The sequence below is a fragment of the Gymnoscopelus braueri genome (assembly GCF_963280865.1).
Source record: "Gymnoscopelus braueri genome assembly, chromosome: 10".
Taxonomy (NCBI): Eukaryota; Metazoa; Chordata; class Actinopteri; order Myctophiformes; family Myctophidae; genus Gymnoscopelus; species Gymnoscopelus braueri.
This window is the reverse complement of record NC_137611.1, coordinates 50,299,161-50,322,837: the sequence shown is the minus strand read 5'-3', so window position 1 is coordinate 50,322,837 and position 23,677 is coordinate 50,299,161. Positions and strand designations below refer to the sequence as shown.

Sequence of the window (23,677 nt, the reverse complement as noted above, 5' to 3'; positions counted from 1 at the left end):
GCACCACCGGAAGTGAAAGGCTGAAGGCAGACCAAAACCCCGGTTTCCTTGCGCACGGGTGCTACGTCGACTTCCTCCCAGAGCCAACTGAGATAGTAAAAACAGCAGAGGGCGCTGTTTTTCCTTTTCATCTGGCGATGGGTTCCCAGATTGGTCTATTACAGCTAGATAACATCATTATCCATTGTCTTCATTATAGGAAATGTAATGAGTGAATTATAACATTTTTATAATTGAAAACGAGATATATTGAAAAATGAAACCCTAACCCAACATAATATTTTAAAAAGTGTTTACATGGATATGAAAACAAGTCAGCTATGAGGTGGGAGAAAAACGATAAATGAAAAAATATATATATACGTGTGTGTGTGTGTGTGTGTGTGTGTGTGTGTGTGTGTGTGTGGGGGGGCATACTATAATTATTCCCTCCGCCCTCATGCGCATATGCGTGCGTATTATAATTCATTAAATGTGCAAACTTTAACCCTTTTTTGGTAATTTTATAGCCATTAAAAAAAAAAACTATGCAAATTTTTCCAAATCCTTCAAGCTCCTTACCATTAGCACTTGCTCTGGTGCACCATTTAGCTTTATGCAAACTTTGCAGTTGGACGACCATGTTGCTTGTATTTTTTCCTCTTTGCGTAGGAACCGAGTTAGATATCCGCACCTGAATTGACAGGATGTGCCAGCGCGGGAGAGTCGAGGCAAGGGTAACAGGGCTTCAGTTACCTGGATGGTGTAGATCGCAAGGGACTTAAATGGCCTCTTTCAACTCATCAGCCTTGAAGGCTTAAAGGACAACTTAGTTTTTTTTTACAACAAGGGTTATTTTATTAGTTTGTAATGATACTAATTAAAAGATGAGTGCTAAAAAAAATCTTGTATTGCTTTCTATCGTTTTTTAATGATTTAGTGATTTTTAACTGGGGAGCGGGGGCATTTGGTCCATTAGTAAATAGTCATGAATGCAGCCTCCGATTTCCGTGAAACTTTGTACGCACATCCCCACTAGGCCAAGGAAGATTCACGTTTTGGCCTATACATAGGCCTATAAATAGGCCAAAACGTGAATCTGCCTGTTACAGCGCCACCATGAAGCTAATTTGAAGGGGTGGCATTTCTTCCTTGGCCTAGTGGGGATGTGCGTACAAAGTTTCACGGAAATCGGAGGCTGCGTTCATGACTATTTACTGTTTCTTTGGATCAAATGCCCCCGCCCCGTTAAAAATCATTAAAACATTAAAAAACGCTAGAAGGCAATACATGATTATTTCCAACACTCATCTTTTAATTATTATCATTACAAACTAATAAAATAACGCTTGTTGTAAGAAACCAAAGTTGTCCTTTAAAGGGATATTTCACTTTGTTTTTTAAATTGGGTAAGTGTATCGTCTACTCAGGCTTTTGGGAGCACCCTAGACAGTTTTTAAGTTGCTTGATTCAGTATTTAGATATTTGATATTAATTTTATCAGACACGCCCCCTTTCTATACTAATACAAATGTTTTAAGTTATAATTGGTTTGTATAGGAAGGGGGTGTGTCTAATACAATTTATCAAATATCTAAATACTGAATTAAGCAACCTAAAAACTGTCTGGGGGGCTCACAAAAGCCTGACTAGACGATAAAATGACCCAACGTTTTTTTGAAAGTGAAATATCCCTTTAAGTCCTTGCAACCACAAATAAACTGGCCCCAGATTCTTCTCCATGCAGCCGTGCAAGCAACAAATGAAGTCTGTGTTGATTAAGGCATGCAACACAGATATTCTTGTTGTTGCAGTCAGTGTTTTTGCGACTCTTCAGGATGCAGGCTTAGAAATGATTTGGGTAGAATTTGGCCAGGGCCAGTCCATTAGGTGGTTGCCAATTCATGATTTGTTAGCAAATGTTGGCCCAGAGAAATCCAGTGGCATGCTGTCCTTCCACGCTTTCACTGGCTGTGATGTTGTGTCAGCTTGTCATGGTAAAACTGCATGAAAACTGCATGCCAGGCAACAGTGTGCAAAATGCAAACTGAAATCCCTGCCAACTGGGGCTGGCAAAAAGATGGAGAGGTCTGGCAAGTTTAAATGTACACAATTCTGTGCCTGCAAATATGAGGACTAAAAGAAGAACCAATCTGTTACGGTTTGGTTCCATATGACCCAAGTGCAGGACAACAGGCGGCGCAGGTGCAAGGTGTTTATTGAGGCAAGAGGGAAAAACACTGAGACACAAGGACGGTAGTACAGCCCTCCTATGAGACACAGAAAGAGTAGGAAAAAATTGTACCATTTTATCATGAGCATTAGTGAGGACCTATTATATGAGGATAGGTTGAAAATGGGTGAAGTCGCCCTTTAACATAAACGTTTTTGTTTTAACCAGAAAATATCACTTACTGCTACCTTTAAGCTAAACACATTTTACACTTTTTTGTTCTACAACCCCCACAGTCTTTTCTCTTCTGATTGCTCCAGGTGTGTGGACAGGGCATAGGGCAGGTCTTCTAATTGGTCCATGGGGCAGGTTTTCTCATTGGTCCAGGTATGTGGCCGTGGCATGAGGCAGGTCGTCTCATTTGTCCTGGCGTGTGGGGGCGGGGCGTGGTGCAGGTCTTCTTCTCATTGGTCCAGGTGTGTGGGCGGGGCATGGGGCAGGTCCGCCTGCAGTGCAGCTCTGAGGTTGGCCCAGAACAGCCTGTGTTTGGCGCCCTCCTGAGGCCACTCCAGGTAGGTGTGTCTGCTCATCATGGTCTTCAGCTGGTGGTACTTGGAGGAAATACAGGGTTATTAGAGTTCAATAAAATTAATAAATACAGGTTATTAGAGTTCAATACAACTAATAAATACAAGGTTATTAGAGTTAAATACAACTAATGAAATAACTAAAACTAAAACTGGAAAAAGAAAAAAAAAATAGGCTTTAAAGGAGAGATCCGGACATTTTAAGTGTTATCTTTGATGTGTCGCTAATCACTCACCATCATTGAAATGGACGTTGAGTTATTCCAGAGAGTCCCGTGTCATGCAGTCTGTCGACCCCCTCCGTGGCATAATGGGAGCCTGTGTAAGAGTGAAATTCGTCTATTATAACCGATGCAAAGTTAGTTTTTTCTCTACTACTGCTCATTGTGGAGTCTCATGATACTCAAACATGCACTGAAAGTCGCGCACAAGTTATCGTTCGTGCAGAACTAGACGACGCTGGTTGCTTACTTCTTCCACAGAACCTGGCGTCTGTGGAAGAAGTAAGCAACCAGCATCATCTCGTTCTGCATGAACGATAGCTCGTTTGCGACATTCAATGCACGTTTGAGTATCATGAGACTCCACAATGAGCATTAGTAGAGAAAATACTAACTTTGCATCGGTTATAATAGACGATTTTCACTCTTACACGGGCTCCCATTATGCCAACGGAGGGGGTCGACAGACTGCACGACAAGGGACTCTCTGAAATAACTCAACGTCCCTTTCAATGATGGTGAGTGATTAGCGACACATCAAAGATAACACTTAAAATGGGCGGATCTCTCCTTTAATAAAACAATAGCTGAAACTGTATTTGTGTTTACAAAACTAACTAAAACTAAATAAAAGTCATGAACACAAAGGTAAATCATTTAGCTGTACCAGTTTTATGCCAATAGCCAATCTACTGTGAGCTTGTAGATCAGCTATTTTCACAATATTTCTGAGCTTTTGGAATTTTGACGGTCACACCCCATATTACTACAATACAAACTAAGAATAACTAAAATTCAGTCAGGAACACTCACGTCAAAGTAGATTTAACCATTTATTGCAACACATGGAATACAGTTAAGCTTGGCGTTAAAGGCTCGGCTCTTGGAGATATGCCCTGAATTTTGTCCAAGCAGCATGCTAAGCAAAATCAGTGAATGATAAGCAAACCCCAGGGTTCCCCAATAGCCGGCCCACGAGGGGCAACTGTCCGGCCCGCACCAACCCCTGTCACTTGGCTAGTGAAAGTTGCAGGTATGGTGTGTGTGATATGAAATGTGAGCTTACCATAATCACAGTCATCCTTAATAAATTTCCATCATATTCCCACTAACAACATTTCTCCACGGAACACTAAAAACATTTCTCCCATGGAACATGAGTCGTTTTGGTTATAAGCCCACTTGTTTCTATAATAGAAGAACAAGTTAAAATGTAACTAACTTTCCGTGGTTTTGTCGACTCCGAGGATACTATTGTTAAATGAGTTTGGGTTTGTTTCCGGTGAGAAGCGAACACACAGATGTAAATCACTACATTTGATTGGGTAAAGCGCGGCCCGCTTCCTGATCTAAGGCACGCCCACTTGTAGGCCAATGTTGACACGTTCTAAACGGGGCTCCCAACAGATTCAGTAGCGCAGCTCTGAATCTGTTCTTGAGAGATTAGTGTCGTTGACGCTCGTTAATTTCATACTGGAAGATAATTGAGGTGACTGGGCTGAAACTTTATATCAGTAAATGACATGAATACTCCATATTCGGGCATGGCTGACATCATAGTGACAACATAATGATGACGTGAGCTTTGAATCAGCTCGGCTTAAAACCAGACTGCTGTGCACATTGTGAATGACGCACATGGAGAGAGACATCGAGGAAGACTTCAACACCTACAAGAGGAACTAGTCCAGCAGAGATCCATACATTTGATTTTCATCTGGTAATTGCCCTGTAACCAATCCTGGATCGTAAGGTCACAGATCATTAATTACATTCTTGGACCATTACAGCCCATGACTAGCAGCAGCTTTGACCATGAACCAACTGTTCCCGACAACGAGCCAGCAGCAAGGAAACTCAGAAGAATCGAGACCTTACAGTAGTCAACCGTTTACCAGGGCTTTAGGCTGCCCTAGCGCATCTGATATCTTGTCTAGAGGGGCGGGTTCAAAATCTCCGGAGAGAGAATCCACCGGATCCCATTTGTTCACCGATCTGCGCCCCCAAGAGTTCCATTGTAAACAGTGTGGTCAGAGTTTCACTAAGTTAGGCAGTTTGAACAAACACCAGCGTATTCACACTGGAGAAAAACCTTTCTACTGTAAACAGTGTAACAAGAGCTTCAGTCGGTTAGATCACCTGAAAATACACAAGTGTGTCCACACAGTGGACTTGGGTGTTGGAAGTCCCTCATTGCTCAATCATGTTTACGGTTAACCATGTCAAAGATATTTGGACGTGTAAACATTTAAAATGAATTGATGTGATAAAATATGTTTTTCTGCTTGGGCCCAGTCTGCCTTAGACTGGCTGGCACCCTTGTGGCATTTGCAATTAAATGTAGTCTTTTGTGAAGTTCCCTGTATGGGTGGGACAGGAAGAGTTGAAAGATAGGTGTTTTCTGGCCCTGGCTGAAACAAAATGATTTATAATCCTTTTGTTTGCAGGTGTTTATCTATGTATATCAAGCAGTTGGGTTGGAGGAGGGATTACAATATGTTGCCATTTGGTGATAAGTATATAAGTCACTTGCATTCATAGTGTGACTGAGGTCGAGGGCTGAGGTGGTTACCATACAGGTCTGTTTTGCTGACATTGTAAGTCTCGTAGCTCCTTTTTTATATCAAACATATATCACAGATTCTTCTCAAACTGTGACCTTGTCTGTGCCTTATTATGTCTATCTGTCTCTGACTGAGTTCCCATTCAGATTTCTTATCGACATTTGGAGGTCCTGCTGCTGATCAAATAAGTGGATCTGGAATTATTTATTAATTTCGCTGCATCTATATTTGTTGGATGGTCTAACATTGGTCTAACATGGAGACATTGTAGTGTCTTGCCTACAGTAGCAACTAAAGAAAGGGAGGAATTATCCTTGCCTTAGGGTCCTTTTGCTGAACAGCAATAAAAGCGCTAAAGGGGGGAAAACCGTTAGTATTAACCGGTTACCAATTTCTTAACGATTACCGATTAACGGTTGGCCATCACTAGCTGCTGAAGATGCATACTTTTCAAGCACACTGTAACAACCAAATAAATGGTTGGTTCTCAACTTATTTAGTTTCAACTTTCAAGAGTGCATAATTTCCTTGTGTGACCTTCAAAACAGGATTTAAAGGTTTCATGACATGCTGGTTTTATGAAACAACAAAGTCTTTATCATGGTCCTTCAAACGTGTGTTAAAAGGTTTTAACTGAAAGATCCCCTCCAGTGAGCCAGGTTTTTTCTCTCAGTGTTCTGAAGCCTTTTCAGCTGCAATGAAAAGAAAACCAACATATTTTCCTGTTTGTTGCTGTTGAGGGATTTTGCCCGTTAATCATCGCCTCTACTCCGCGGGGAGGGGGCGGGATTAATGGACTTTGACATCAAAGTCCACGGGCCAATCACAGCACTTTTCTGAGCCTAATTATTCAGAAAACTCCAAACCACAGAAACTCCACTAAATGTTCAAAGTTCTTTTTTTTTGGGTGTAACTGAGGTCAGAAAACCAAAAAAAAAGGGCTAAATTATGACGCCCCCCCAAGCCCCAATCTGTTCGAAGGTCGTGTGGCCCTCGGCTTGGTACCCTAGACATAATTTGGCCCTTGGGGAAAACTAATTGGGGAACCCTGGGATACAATATCAAACAATAAGCAATACACTGATATATTAGTGTGAATTAGCAGACATAATATCACAAGTATTTGAGCCTATGCCAGACTCTGATCAAAAGGTGGAGGCTGGGGTGGAGGAGGCAGCTAAACAGCAGTGAATCAGGCAGCAAGACAAGCAGAGACCTAGTGAATGCAAAGCCGTATTTAAAGGGACCTCCTTGTTAAGGCGTGAGCTCTGATTGGAGTATGAATGTGTGACGTAATGACCAGCAGAGCTGTCAATGGAGAATAGGAGGCTATAGAGGCTGATGTTCACATCAGCCTATAGCCGATACAGCCGATTACAGCTGAGGCGTGCAAGACTTCCGTGTCCTGCATGAACTAACGCTATGCTTCATCTAACGCTAGAACTAATACAAACTGACTTTAAAGCTAAGCTTTTTTTTTAAATGGGGAAAAAAACTTCCAAACCCACTAGCAAAAACTAATCAAAGCTAAACTGAAATTTAAAACGGAAAAGTCAAAACAAAATTAATGCAAAGGTTAAAGGACGACTTCACCTATTTTTTACCTATCTATAGGCAGATCTATAGATAGGTAAAAAAATAGCAGATCTACAAGGTCATAGTGCGGCACTATGAGCTTGTAGATCTGCTATTTTTTAGAACATTTTTGAAAATGTTTGCAAATCTTTGATTATATACACATATCCACATTTTAACTCAAATCTTTGCTTCTGGGGGGTCCCTGGAACAAAATATTTTGAGATGGGGGTCCGCGGACAAATACATATCATTTTGGGGGTCCTTGACATGAATTTATTTTGAGAACCATTGATATTATAGCAACATAAGTTAAAAAAAACAAAAAAAACCCGTAAGATTTAGAAGACGTGTGTAGAATCCCCCAAAAGCAAAGATTTGAGTTTAAAATGTTCGCTTTAAAAAAAAATATATATTCCAAGATTTGCACAAATTTTCACGATTTTTCAAAATAGCAGATTTACAAGTTCATAGCGCGGCACTCGGTGCCTCGCTATGAGCTTGTAGATCTGCTATTATTGAATAGCCCAAATAAATCTTAAAATGACACAAACGACGCGTTCCCAGTCTTAATGGGTTAATATAATATACTGACCTTGGCAGGGATGAGGTAGTGAGGAATGGGCTCCAGCAGCACCAGGACCAGGCTGTCTGCTCCGCGGGCCAGGCGCTGGTGGCTGGCGAAGTACAGCTCGTAGTGACACCACTCGCTCTTCACGAAGTGAGCCGAGAGCACGAAGACACAGCGGCGACTCTTCTCCACGCAGCGGATGATGTTCTCCACGATGGTCTTCCCCGGAACAAAGTCCTTCTCGTGGTGGCACACGTGAAGTCCTCCTGCAGGTAGGGGGCGTTGTCACCACAATGACATTTTACTTTGACGATTCATTGTCTTACAAATAATACTTGCGATTCACAATTTGATTGTGTTTCTTTTGTATATAACATATAAATATTAAATTAACGTTTCTGTTTGGCTTTTTTAGGGTTCGTAAACATAATATTCCACAGGGCAGATAATGACAAAAAACGTACTGAAATTACTGACATATTTAATAACTTTATACTTTCAAAATGAAAATATCACGACACGCTGTGAGCTTGTAGATCTGCTATTTCAGCTTTTTGTATATATATATATATATATATATATATATATATATATATATATATATATATATATATTGTGTATATATATATATATATATATATATATATATATATATATATATATATATATATATATATAAATATTATGCGAAAAATATTAGCGATTATCTCAAATAATTACCATAGTCGATCATGTAATAATTGTGGTAATAAAAAATAAAAGGGTATAGCAGTGGTGGCCATTTTGTGGTGCCATAGATAGAAAACCCATTAATTTTTTATGATGGAAAATATATGATAAAACATTTTTAAAACCGCAAAAAGAAAGGGTATTTATTAGATATAGTATAAGATATAATTAAATATTAAAATCTTTATTGACACAGATACATATAGATAAATAATTCTATGACACAGACTCAAATGTTTTATGGTCATGATTCACCAGGAGCCTGGATGGCTTGGTTCCAGGCTTAAAATAATTTATATAAATATTTTCGGAACTCTATGGGAAAAATGTATGGGTTTTCTATCTGTGTAACCACAAAATAGCCGCCACTGCTATGCCCCATACCGGCGGGGCCCTCCAGGTTGGGCAGGAGGTGGTCCTTCACCCACTGGGCGTCCCGCTGGCTGTACGAGACGAAGGCGTGGAACTGGACGCCGGCCAGGTCCTCGGGGCGGACCAGCTGAGCTCTGGCACGGCGTTTGGCCCGGGTCCACCTCCACATCATGCCCAGGTACCACGGGACGTCCAGACGGTCGCACAGGACCAACGCCGAGACCATCAGAACTGCCGCCGGGCACAAGATGGCGGCGGCGAGCAGGCCCACGTTGCAGGAAACCTCCGGCAGCCAGAAGTCCTTCAAGGTGGTGTTCCTGAAGGCTTCTGGGTAGCTGCAGTGGTAGGCCAGGGGCCAGCTGAGGAGCTGGAGACCTGTGTGATGGTTCCTCTGTTCAGACCCCACGCCAAGGCTCCTGAAAGTTACACATTTATAAAAGTTAATAAAGTTATAAATAACTTATAGACTAGGTTGGTTCCATCCATCCAAGACAGAACACAATCGATTGATTGATCATTAAAATAAACATGCTCTGAAAATGCAAGCGGCCCACCCAACTGACCACTTAATAAGTGTGTTAAGTGAAAGAAATAATCACAGTTTCATGATTATCATGAATATTACGCGTAAATGTATCCCATAAAACCATGGATGTATATAATCACATAAATTAGAGGTTTTATTTTCCCCACAAAATGTCTTTGTCGGCTGTTTCTGCCTTTCAAAACATGAATAATACAAATAATACACAAAACAAAAACAAATAAAAAGTATATCTCTTTGGAAGCTCCATGTTTTAAACATCCTTGTTAGCCTGAAGGACCTCTGTCTGCAAGGCTGTTCGACTGAATTACTAAATAATATTTTCAGCTCTATATTTCTTTTTGACATGAACTCTTTTGGAATGAGCCTCTACGATTAATGAATGGTGACGTTTAAAATGGCTGTCAATAGTAAAAGCGGTTAATAGCCCCATCATGTCTACCTGAAGGCTCTCAGAGATCAGGTACAGTACATGTCTGCCTGAAGGCTCTCAGAGATCAGGTACAGTACATGTCTACCTGAAGGCTCTCAGAGAACAGGTACATGTCTACCTGAAGGCTCTCAGATATCAGGTACAGTACATGTCTACCTGAAGGCTCTCAGAGAACAGGTACATGTCTACCTGAAGGCTCTCAGAGATCAGGTACAGTACATGTCTACCTGAAGGCTCTCAGAGAACAGGAACATGTCTACCTGAAGGCTCTCAGAGAACAGGTACATGTCTACTTGAAGGCCTCAGAGATCAGGTACATGTCTACCTGAAGGCCCTCAGAGATCAGGTACATGTCTACCTGAAGGCCCTCAGAGAGCAGGAACATGTCTACCTGAAGGCTCTCAGAGATCAGGTACATGTCTACCTGAAGGCCCTCAGAGAACAGGAACATGTCTACCTGAAGGCCCTCAGAGAACAGGTACATGTCTACCTGAAGGCCCTCAGAGAACAGGAACATGTCTACCTGAAGGCCCTCAGAGAACAGGAACATGTCTACCTGAAGGCCCTCAGAGATCAGGTACATGTCTACCTGAAGGCCCTCAGAGAACAGGAACATGTCTACCTGAAGGCCCTCAGAGAACAGGAACATGTCTACCTGAAGGCCCTCAGAGAACAGGTACATGTCTACCTGAAGGCCCTCAGAGAACAGGTACAGGTGAAGGGGTTGTGGCTGGCGTCCAGGACTCTCAGCCGGGGACAAGTCTCCAGGACGCTGACGTTGGGCACGTGTAGGGAGTTGGACCGGAGCAGGAGGGTGCTCAGCGCGGGGAAGCCGTGGCACGGCGGGAGGTCCCGCAGCCGGTTGTTGCTCAGGTCCAGAGCGGAGAGGGAGTCCAGTCTCAGGAGGACGGACGCGGGCACGACAGAGATCTGGTTATTCCGGAGGTCCAGCGTCTCGGCCGTCTTGGGCAGACACCCGAAGACGGAGTCGGTCAGCCCGTTGGAGGACAGGTAGACGTGAGTGACGCTGGCCGGCCAGACGCACTTCTCCTCCAGCAGGCTGTGGTAGGTCAGAGAGTTGAGGCTCAGGTCTACGTGATGCAGATGGTCCATGTGCTGAAGACGTCTGCTCAGGACCTGGAGGTAGGTATGTTACTTGATTAATTGTCACACAAAGAAATAATCACAAATAACAATTTAGTTATTTTTTTAACATATAAATAAGAATTTCTGTTTGGCCTTTAAGCTTCATGAACAAAAATTCCACAGGGCAGATATGACAAATAACTTACAAAGAATCTGACATTTGAATCTGAATCTGAATCTGATATTTAAAGGATCTACACCATGAATTAAAAAAATTAAAATAATATTTAATATCATATTGCTTATGTCCCTCATACGTTTTTCAAAAGGTTTGAGCCTAAATCAAGCCTCAGATATACTCATTCCAACTAACTTCTCTCTGGCTTATAAAGCACTTTCACCTGCAATACCACATTGTACTGATGTGCACGTGGCGCTATTGAGCCAGTTTGTATGCATGTTATCTCCTGGTTCTGAGTGGAAAAGTAAAAAAAAAAAAAAAAAAGAGAAGTTGTTCTAACTTAGTTCTAAGTTCTAAGTTGGAACTGAAAAACGGGAGGGATTGTACCGCTAGTGATGTCACTTTCGGGGCCAAATCAGTTTGGCTTGTTTTGAGACCAATTTACATAAAACCCCAGACATGCTGTGAAAGCCTGAGTGCTCAAACTGGGGTATTTTTTGGGATAGAAGAGGGGTAGGGGAGACCAAAAACACACAACAAAGAAGGAAAAGTTAAAATTCATGGTGTAGTCCCTTTAATAACTTTATTATTTCTAACTTTTGCAAAAATTGTGAAAATAAACGATTCGCAAGATCTTTTAGATCCCCTATTTCCACAATTTGGGGGAAGATCTATTAAAGATAACGCAAAAGTAAATCATCTAAAATGATGGCGATTGGATAGGGCGATTGCGTGACAATGGTGACGGTGCCATACCTGGAGGTTCTTCAGGTTGTTGCCTCTCAGGATCAAGGTGGTGACGTTCCCCAGATTGCGACATTCCAGGGTTCTCTGGCCCTCCACTCTGGAGAAGATGGTGTCGGTCAGGGCACAGTGAGAGAAGTCCAGCCGGAGCAGAGGACTCTGGGACTGGGGACAGGTCATGTGGATGATGGATGTCTCCAGGAGCGACAGGCTCTCCACCGGCAGGTTGATGTAGAAGTCGTAGACAGCCTCCTGGGAGAAAATGAAGCTCATCACCACGGCGTTCCGCATCGCCAGGGATCTGCCGTGGATTTTCAGAACTCTGTTAACCTCAGGAACAAAGGCTCAGGAACAAAGGAACCATTATCTTTAAAGCATGAATCATTATATTAATTGTTACAACAGTGAAGACAAGACTAAAGCGCAATACATAACTCCTTCCGACGTCCAAACGTTTCTTCGGAAGGGAAGTGATACAATATAACTAACATTTACGTCATTCTGTGATTCGGAAAGACAGTCTCTCTAAACAATAGTTCGGAAAGCCTTTCTGAACCGACATCGGCTAACCACAACCAGCCCCATATATACTATCTAAGACCCCCATGTGATGACAGATTATTCTCTCTGTATGGTACTATTCTATTCATGTAACCTATCAATAATCTGCTCTGACTTCTATCCGTACTGACAATGACCCATGGCAGCAAGTTCAGTATCCTGGGGGCCACAGGTCACTAGATAAAGCATACGTTCCAGTAGGGCTACACACTCACACAACACACATAGACTGATTACATTTCAACATAAAGTAGTTTTCATGATGATAACCGTTTATAAATTCTTCCACAGACCTCACTCTGGACGTCTTCCTCACATCAGTGTCTTTTAACGGCGGGTCGTAAATGTTCACGTCGGACACATTCAGGTGGGATATGGTGGAGTCCAGGAGAACATTTATACAGCGAGTCAGATCGACCCACTTAATGGAGATGTTGGTGAGGTAGAAGTGTGACGTGTGAATCTCTGTTCTCTCACTTAGCAGGTGAGTCAGGTGGTCGTAGTCGCCTTTTAACCCCGTTAACTCCACCTGGTGGACAAACAGCAGAAGAGAGACAGCGATCAGCAGTGATGGAAAAAGTACTCTTTTTTTTATTGTCATGAATTTACAACTTCTACTGAAAATAGCAGATCTACTGTAAGGTTGTAGATCTGCTATTTTCAAAAGATAGAACACTTGTGAAATGGGACATTCTGCATAAAGAGTACTTTTACCTTTGGTATTGTACTTTAAGTATATTTTGATGATCCTGAATACAAGACTTTAAGAAGTAAAGGTGTCGGCAGCCCTCAACGAAGACTTAATCCGGCCCTGCATGTAACACAGTACTTACAATCTATTTACAGTAAATGTTGTAAATTCATGACCATTTGCTTTACACAGCAATGCATTCATAAAAATAAAAAAAATAAGCAAATGTGTTCCAGGCCTTTTAACTGAACTCCCGTTCTAACTCCACCTGGTCAAACAGCAGCAGAGCATCGGCCAGCAGACCGTGGTCCATCTGTCTCATGCTCAGCCGGAGCCTCCCGGCCCGCACGTCTGTCAGACTTCCTTCTTGGTAGGAGGTCATACTCTCCAGGCACAGGGTCAGCGTGAGGAGCTTCACAGGAGCCACGTTCTGGAAATCCCAGAGGCCGATGCGGTTCGCCCCGAGCTCCAGGGTCCGGAGTTTACCCAGGAGCCTGAACTCCTGGCCCAGGGTCATGTTGAGGAAGCGGTTGAAGGCCAGGCTGAGGTGCTGAAGGCTCTGGGTGATGTGGAGCAGGTAGCTCTGGTCCAGCAGGCTCTGCAGGAGGTTGTGTGAAAGGTCCAGAACCTCCAGGAGAGGCGTCCCGCTGAACGTCTCTGGATCCACGCGTTCCAAGATGTTCCATGACACATTGAGGAACCTTAGCACAATAACAAAGTACATTTACTTGAGTATACTGGACTTAAAGGAGTAGTTCACCAAAATAAAGTACTTATTTTATATCAATAGCACACCCGATGAAGCCTTGAATTCATGGAGATTGTTTTGTTTTTGTCGCATTCCTGAGACAATAATTTGATGACGGGTGGCTCCTCGGTAGGAGACTCAGTAGGAGACTCAATTGGGTTTCCTACTGGAGGCTTCATGGGGTGTGTAATTGATAGAAAATGTGCACTTTTTTGGGTGAACTACTCCTTTAAGTAAATAACGTATTACTTTCACTCATCTACATTTCAAAGACAAAAAATGTACTTTAGACTCCATTTCTAGGAAGGAACACCCGGGACCCAAACTTACAAATATACATTATGAATTAACCACTTACTGTAAGCCCTATTAGAGCTTGAAGCTTAAAAGCATACATGTACTCTTGAATACTTGAGTATGATTTTAAAGCAAGTACTCCAGTACTTTAACTCAAGTACAAATTTGACTACCATTCACTTTCAAGTAATGTTTGACCAAGTGTGAATGTATGGGCTACTTTGACATAAATACTGGAGTACTCTGTCCAGCACTGACCTCAGGTCAGGTGTGTTTCTGAAGTCACTTCACTGACCTCAGGTCAGGTGTGTTTATGAAGTCACTTCACTGACCTCAGGTCAGGTGTTTTTCTGAAGTCACTTCACTGACCTCAGGTTAGGTGTGTTTCTGAAGTCACTTCGTTGCAGCTTACTGATGTGGTTCAATGAAAGGTCCAAATACTCCACCGTCTGGGGCAGGTTGCTGGGGACAGAGCAGGTTGTTATAGACTAATACTCTAGTGTCTGGGGCAGGTTGCTGGGGACAGAGCAGGTTGTTATAGACTAATACTCTAGTGTCTGGGGCAGGTTGCTGGGGACAGGGCAGGTTGTTATAGTTAAATAATACTCTACTGTCTGGGGCAGGTTGCTGGGGACAGGGCAGGTTGTTATAGTTAAATACATTATTGTATTGGGTCCACAATCAGTGACATCATCAGTAGGCAGGTTTGATAATTTCAAACATGATTTTTTAACTTTTTAATTTTTAATTTAATTTTTATTATTAATGCCACAGTCCACCAATGAGACACAGAGTGAGTAGAACAGTAAATGGCACCACCCCAAGTATACATTTTACATTGAAAAACTAAAACTAATAAGACATTCTACAAAAACTAGGCCTTTTCAAAAACAAAAAAAACTACTAAACTAGTAAAGTAACACAAAAAAAATACAGGCTATTGAAACTAAGCTGACATTGACAATGAGTAATCTAAATAAAATAGATATAAAAGTGTAAAACTATACAAACCTTGGTACAGAGGAGAGGTTTTTGGAGGACAGGTCAACCATGATGACAGTGGAGGAGATGCTTTGAGTGACAGCCCAGAGGGTGGCTGCTGTTACAACCCTCATCCACATGGGGGTGCTCACAAGCTTCATTGCTTGACTGGAAGAGAAGCAAAACTAAATGACAAAATATTCTTTTGACTTCATTCTTCTTTTTTCTTTTCTTTTCTGTTTTCATTTTGTCTAAATCTAGCTGTTAGTCAACAGTTAATCGGACTCATCAATTTAACCGATTATAAAAACATAATCAACTAGAAAAAGTGCTCCTCGGAGCAAAGGTCTCCGCCAGGTCAGGTACGTTATTTAGGCCTCCTGGTGGCGCTATAATAGGCCAATGTGAAAAGGGTGCCATTTATTCTTAGGCCGTTCACGGCAATCGGACACTGCATTCATGATTTGAGGCATTTTGTTCCAAAAATTTGTTTTGCTAAATTAGACCTGCTGGTGGCGCTATAACAGGCCAATGTGAAATGGGTGGAATTTCTTCCTTGGCCTAGTGGGAATGCGCGTGTGAAATGTCACGGAAATCGCAAGCTGCGTGCATAATTTGAGGCATTTTGTTCAAAACGGACCAATCCTGCAAACTTTGGAAGCCAACCATAGCCAATTAGGAGGGAATATGGGAAATCGGACAGATCCGTGTTGATCACTTGACTATAGAGATACTGTGTAGCGATTTGCATGACGTTTGGATAAAATCTGTAGGAGTAATATAAAAAATGGGTTTGCACAAATCGGTCTCCTGGTGGCGCTATAACAGGCCCATGTGAAAAATTTGGGCCAGAGGTTCTGAATTGGCATCCAGGGAGTGTGTGTGCACAGTTTTGCAGCGACCAGGCCAACGGTGCCGGAGATTAGCTGCTCGCACACGGACAGGACACACGGACAGGACACACGGACGGAGACACGGACGGACACACGGACGGACACATGGACACACGGACACACGGACACACGGACGGACACAGAGGACGGACGGACAGACAGGGTGCAAAACATACTCTCTCGCCATGCCTTTCGGCCTGGCGGAGACATTGGGCGTGGGTCATTATGGGCAAAAGTAAAAAGTAAAATAATCAAAAATAGTGAAAATAGCAGATGTACAAGCTCACAACGCATACTGTTCACAACACCATTATGCAACAAAGTATACAATAGGCCTTAAGTAGTTCATTCATTGATATATAAAACATAATATAAACACAGTTACCACCCACACTTAACCTCCCATTTGAACAACTTTGTTGTCGACTTTACTGTTAATCTGAGTTTTGATTCTTTTTTTCATAAAACCTCTGTTTTAATTATAATTATTTGAAAACGTTAGTTACTAGTTACTTTGTAGATTTTGATTATTATTACAAAACATACATTAACCCCTTCAGCCCTATTTAAACTTTGGCTATTTGAAAATAGCCGATCTACAAGCTCACAATGCGTCGCGATGCGACACATTGTGAGCTTGTAGATCTGCTATTTTCAAATGATTTTTACATTTGAAAACTGGGACCTTTTGGCATAATGAGTACTTTCTACTTTTGGTGCTTTAAGTACATTTTCATACTGTACCAATTCTTTTGTACTTTTACTCAAGTACATTTAGAATTCCAGACTTTTACTTGTAACAGAGTATTTCTACGTTGCAGTATTGATACTTTTACTTTTCTTTTCTTTTTTTTTTACTTAAGTAAAACATGTGAGTAGCCTACTTTTCCCACCACTGGTCGACTGTCATCTTATCTTTGACAGAATGATGACACCACAAACTGATCTTAAAGGATCTACACCATGAATTTAAAAAATATATTTGATATTTAATATCATTATGGTGTATGTCCCTCAAACCTTTTTCAAAAGGTTTGAGCCTAAATCATCACTCAGATATACTCATCCCAAGTCAATTGTCTCTGGCTTATACAGCACTTTCAGCTGCAATACCAAAACGTCCTCTTGGGCAGGGGGGGGCTACTGAGCAATTCTGTCTGGCCAGCATCAATGCAATGGCAATTAGGGGTGTAATGATACATTTTAACAACGATTCGATACGTATCACGATACTTGGTTGTCGATACGATACATGAACGATACAGGTTAATTTAGAACGTTACGATATGTTTCGATTCAGTGATTTAGTCGATACGATACATGAACGATACAGGACAGGTTAATTTAGAACGATACGATTCGATTCAATGACTTAAAATCGATATAGTAATCAATATACTATTTATTTACCCAAAAATTCTGTGTGAAAAATAAATACCTGGATACTGGATATAAACCCCTCTTTCTCTTTTTTTCTTCTTAAAAGTACTTAGTATTGATATAATTGATTATTTGCATTGCAGAACGATTCGATACGATTATTTGCATTGCAAAACGATTCGATACGATACAAAGTCAAACGATACGATATTTAGCTGTTTGCATATCGATATAGTACATCGTTGAAAATTCAAAACGATTTTTCGATGCAGTTACTATATCGTTACACCTCTAATGGCAATGCAAGTGATGTCACTTGCATTGCCATTCTGAAATGGCCTGTTCAGACACGCCCATTCTGAAAATCTCTGAAATGAGAATGAATGACTGAATGTTAAAAAAAAATATTTTTTGGGGTACAAGAGACACTGGGGAGCCCAAAAAATACCCCCCCCCCAAAAAAAAATTAATTCATGGTGTGGCCCCTTTAATGACATACAGTATATGAAGACTTAAAAGGTAAGACCACTTTGGTAGAGGTTTGGGTTGTGTAGTTACCTTGCCATGATGTAACTCCAAAGGTGGGCAAGAAATCAAAAATAATTGCTCCATTGATTAGAAATTGATAATTCAAAATATGCTCCTCATTGACTTACATTGTACGGTAAAACAGCTCTCAAAGTCACTCTTTTAGCACATAAATGAACCCAAACAAAGCTGATTCAGACAATATAGAGCATCACCAAACCCAGTACTGTTAGTTTTTTTTATAAAAATGTCAACTTCCTGTTGATTTTACTATTTAAAGATCTGGATCCGGATCCGCGGATCCAGTCCAGGTTTTCTACTTATTAAAAATGGCAAAATCAACAGGAAGTTGACATTTTTATTTAAAAAAAAAAAAGTATTGGGTTTGGTGATGCTCTATATTGTCTGAATCAACTCAGTTTGCGTTCGTTTACGTGCTAAAAGAGTGACTTTGAGAGCTGTTTTACCGTACAATGTAAGTCAATGAGGAGCATATTTTGAATTATCAATTTCTAATCAATGGAGCAATTATTTTTTATTTCTTGCCCACCTTTGGAGTTACATCATGGCAAGGTAACTACACAACCCAAACCTCTACCAAAGTGGTCTTGCCCTTTAACATGCATAGGCCTACTTAAAGGTAGGGTAAGTGATATTTTTTGGTTAAAACAAAAAGTATTTTGTTAAAAGGTTAAAGCACTATATTCTGATAGTAATCATTGCTATAGAGTGTTTGTTCAATAACAGGAGTCTCCATGTCTCTCCAGCTCTTTAATAGACAGAAAATACATTTTTCGGTAGGTGTCAAAATCTCAGCCAATCAGGAGAAAGTACCTATTTTTAAGCTTCATTTTTATAGTGTTCCAGTTCCAATTTTGTCTGCTCATTTCTTAGTGTCATCACTTCCAATTTCAGTTGTTTAATCTGTATCCTGATTGAGTTCTCTATCCTGATTGGATAAAATTGGAAATGAAACTGAAACGAAAATGTATTTTGTGTTTAATAAAGAGCTGGAGAGACAAGGAGACTCCTTTTACTGAACAAACACTCTATAGCAATGAGTACTATCAGAATATAGAGCTATTTAACACTTATTTCAACCAAAGAAAATCACTTACCCTACCTTTAAAGCACATTTCACATTAAAATACACCAATAATAAAAAGAAGAGACTGACCTGCACTCTTTAGACGGAATCACTGTGTGATGTTTACAATATGGATGTATATATATATGTTTTATCTAAGTGTGATCGTCTCTATGAATCACAAAGCTTTCATAATCATGTGTGTGTTGTTCTGTGTCAGTGTGTGACTGACAGTAAACATGGGAGGAAGCACATAAATACACAAAACTACTGTTTAAACACACACACACACACACACACACACACACACACACACACACACACACACACACACACACACACACACACACACACACACACACACACACACACACACACACACACACACACACACACACACACACACACACTTACTGTACATCCTGTTTTCACTTCCCTTTTATCCAGGCTACCAGACCACATCAGCCTTGTGTTTAGATAGGTAAAGTAACTAAGTACATGTACTCAAGTACTGTACTTAAGTAACATTTTGAGGTACTTTTACTTTACTGGAGTATTTCCAATTTGCAGTACTTTTACTTCTACTCCACTACATCTTAGGGACAATTATTGTACTTTTACTCCACTACAATTATTTGAAAACTTTAGTCAAAACATTTGAGTACTTTTTCCACCACTGATACAGTTCCATAGATATACAGACACATCTTTAATCATCTCACGGGGGAAGTTCAGTCAGAGTTTACATGGTTACATGAATGATACTGTTCTACCACCACTGGAAGAGTTAATTAAAGGGATAGTTCACCCCAAAAACAAATCTTATTTTTTATCAATTATACACCCCATGAAGCCTTGAATTCATTTCTGGTTACAATAATGTTTATTGTCCCCAAGGGGAAAATTGTCTTCACAAGGTCTGTTCGTTACAACAAAAAAACATAACAACAAAAAAACGACATATCACAAAGACAAAGACATGAGGTCCCCACTGTACACAGAAAACCCTCCTATGGACGGGGCATATACATATTCATGGATTTCTGTTTTTTTTGTCGCATTCCTAAGCCAATAATTTGATGACCAGCGGACCGGTAGACAGCGGTTCCGGTAGGAGACACAAAGGGACTATTTGTGTCTCCTACCGGAACCGCTGCCAGTCATCAAATTATTTGCTTAGGAATGCGACAAAAAAAATACATATCCATGAATTCAAGTCTATATGGGGTGACTAATCCATAGGAAAAAAAGTCATTTTGGGGGTGAAGTATCCCTTTAAAGCTGCACTATGTAACTTTCCTCTTCTACCCCATATTTGTATAAGTGCTGATGTTTTTTTTATACCATTGAGCTAATAAAGCTCTGCCTGCTTGTTCAGGGGATAAACTGAATCTTGACCATGGTGACCAGGTCAAAATCTGTGTCAGATCCTGTGTCTAGGTGAGACATGACCTTTGACACGATCTAAATGTCTCAATAGAAGAGCAGGGAGACCAAATACAACCACCCCCATTGTATTCCTTAGACCCTTCCTGACAGTTTGCTGCCAGATCCTCCTCACATACACATCAAATAGAGTAGTACCGCCTGAATGACAGCACGCACTCATCAAACAGAGTATGGGCACTGCTTGTTTTAAAGCTGCTAGCAGCCAGGGTGACTGACAACCTGTACAAGAAACTCAATGTGCAGGTTAGCTTGTTTTGTCAAGTGATTCAATGGCCCTCATTTATCAACGCGGTGCAGACCAAATAATGGGCGTACGGCGAGATCACCGCAACTTTCGGCATTTATCAATATATCCTGACGTTGGATTCATCCTACCGTACGCTGAAATCTCACGTCTGGTCGATAGCAGTTGTTGACTTTGGCTGCGCCCGTTTATTCCATTGTAGACCTGCGGAGCAGCATTGTCTGACTGTCTGACAGGCATCTGGACACATACTCCACTCCAAAATGTGTATATCTACACTAATAAATAATCGCTGTGAAAATATATCATTTTATAAACTAATTTAAACAAACTGCTTTAACAGTCATTCGGTTAAGCTTGCAGATCTGGCTGCATTGGCTATTTGAAAATAGCAGATCTACAAGCTCACAACAGGTCGCATCGCTACACGTTGTGAGCTTGTAGATCTGCTATTTTCAAAATATATGAGCGCTTCTGCGAGAGAATCCCGACCATCTTTTCATAGACAGTGAGGTCTACAAACTGACAGTAGCTTGTCCTATGTTATGGAGTTATGTCATAGAGAGTTATGTAGGCTACACAACCTGGCTGGGTTAAGGATATAAACCCGACGCTCCAATATTAACGTGGTGGCACGGGATCACTGCATTCCGCCCGAGTCTCATGACTGCTTTATTTAGTGTAACTCGAACACGCACTACTCGGTATGGGTTAAATAAATGGGTATACAAAAGTATTCCATTCATGGCGATGTGATTGGTATCATAATATGTCATTCATGTAGGCTACAAGCCTGCCTATGTGACAACAAAGATTGTACCGCTACGCTACGGATTACATGAAAGACAAAGTTGGGCGGGCGTGTGTGTGTGTGTGTGTGTGTAAGGTAAGGTAAGGTAAGGTAAGGTAAGGTAAACTTTATCGTCCCGAAGAAAATTTGGCTTGGGCTTTAACCCCAGCTGCAGCCATACATAAAACAATGACAAAGACAAAATACAAAATACAAAATACATAACAGGGGGGGGGGGACACACAACATTACACAAGTGCACAGATAGTGGTCGGTCTACTCTTAACGGTCAATGCAGAGCCTCGTTTAGCATTTTAGTTGCCACAGGAACAAACAATTTTTTGAATCTTACATAATTCCATTTTGGTTCGCTATACCTTCTCCCAGAGGGCATCATTACAAACTTTCCATGTAGAACATGGGTAGCATCACTGACTATTTTCTGAGGCTGTCTTAGCGTGGCCTGCTCGTAAATAGACTGCAGAGAGGGGAGTTGTCTCACTCCTATAATTTTCCCTGCAGTCTGCACCAATCGGAGCAATTTGGACCTCAGTTGCACTGAGAGATTGCCAAACCAAACTGTGATGCCAAATCTGACCAGACTTTCCAAGACCGCTTGGTAGAACACTAACATAAACTTTTGGTCAACACCATGAACCCTGAGACGGCGGAGGAAATACAGTCTTTGCTGTACTTTACTACAGAGATTGTCCACATGTGTATTCCACGTTAGCGAGTTGTCAATACTAATGCCCAAGTATTTATATGAGGAGACCTGTGAGATGGTCGAGTCATGAATGACCACAGGCCTGTGGTCACCGATACTCCCAGGGTCGAACACCATCTCCTGTGTCTTCCTCACATTGAGAACAAGGTGGTTGTCATCGCACCATGCTACAAACCTCTGAACCTCTAAAAAATTGTTAGCTAAATCACTATCCTTACCCAGTAGGGATAAGATGGCAGTGTCGTCCGAGAATTTAATAATGTAATTATTCGGGTTACCGCTTCTGCATTCATTTGTGTATAAGGTTAAAAGGACAGGTGAGCTGACGCAGCCCTGCGGTGGCAGATGGGACTTATAAGGGCCCAAATGTGTTCTAAGAGCAGCATTCAATTTCATTGGTCCTCGTGCCTATTCAATTTCATTGGTCCCCTAAGCGGGGTAGGGGCGGGGTTAGAGGTGGGAGGCGGGTTCAAAGGAATTTTGAACTGTGCAGCGGCAGCCATCTTGTTTCACCCTGCTGCAGCTACTGTTAACTGCCTACTGGTCCTCTTCTCTGCTCCTGATAAATAAAACTCCTGCTCGCATAAGGTAAATCTTTTAAACATTAATAGGTTTGATTAAGCTATGGTTTGCTAGCTAACTAACTAAGCAAGGTGCTGATTGTTTTGATTAGCCTAAGCTAAGGTTTTTTAGCTAACTAACTTAGCAAGGTGCTCATTTCAGCTTAGTTAAAAAAGACAAATAAGAGCAATAACAACACAGAAATTAGCTGTTGGTTTTACACGTGCCACTCTGCCTTGAAATGTAATGTTATTTAATCATTTTCAAACATAGCAAGCTAGCAAGCTAATAAGGCAACTTCTGCTACAGGGCAATGCTCTGCCCTAAGAGCAGCAATTTAACTTTGTTCTATGCATACCATCTAAGCTGCCCTGAGAGCAGCATTGACAACGTGCCCCCAGAGCAGCAATTTAACATTGGTCTATGCATATTATTTAAGCTGCTCTGAGAGCAGCATTGACAAAGTGCCCCCAGAGCAGCAATTTAACATTGGTCTATGCATATTATCAAAGCTGCTCTGAGAGCAGCCTTGACAAAATGCCCCCAGAGCAGCAATTTAATTTTTAGAGAAATATTACATTTCTGCCCAGGGAGCACGTTGTCAATGCTGCTCTCAGAGCAGCTTAAATAATATAGACAGACCAATATCAAATTGCTGCTCTTAAGGCACTTTGTCAATGCTGCTCTCAGATCAGCTTCAATGATATGCATAGACCAATGTTAAATTGCTGCTTTGTCAATGCTGCTCTCAGAGGGCAGCATTGACAAAGTGCCTTAAGAGCAGCAATTCAATGTTGGTCTATTCATATCATTTAAGCTGCTCTGAGAGCAGCCTTGACAACATGCCCCCAGAGCAGCAATTTAACATTGGTCTATGCATATTATTAAAGCTGCTCTGAGAGCAGCATCGAAAAGCAGCAATTTAACATTGGTCTATGCATATTATTTAAGCTGCTCTGAGGGCAGCATTGACAAAGTGCC

At 41.3% G+C, this 23,677-nt stretch overlaps 1 protein-coding gene across 1 annotated transcript; it reads right to left on the bottom strand.

Moving 5' to 3' along the window:
• Nucleotides 1-2,216: 2,216 nt before the first annotated feature.
• Nucleotides 2,217-19,145, bottom strand: tlr1 (toll-like receptor 1). The gene is made up of 10 exons (XM_080439992.1): nucleotides 19,016-19,145; nucleotides 15,068-15,205; nucleotides 14,426-14,518; nucleotides 13,280-13,712; nucleotides 12,614-12,849; nucleotides 11,772-12,060; nucleotides 10,437-10,885; nucleotides 8,784-9,187; nucleotides 7,695-7,936; nucleotides 2,217-2,763 (listed from the first exon to the last, which is right to left on the bottom strand). The coding sequence occupies exons 2-10, from the start codon at nucleotides 15,196-15,198 to the stop codon at nucleotides 2,617-2,619; spliced, it is 2,424 nt and encodes an 807-aa protein (XP_080296118.1). The 5' UTR covers nucleotides 15,199-15,205; nucleotides 19,016-19,145; the 3' UTR covers nucleotides 2,217-2,616.
• Between the last annotated feature and the right edge of the window lie 4,532 nt (nucleotides 19,146-23,677).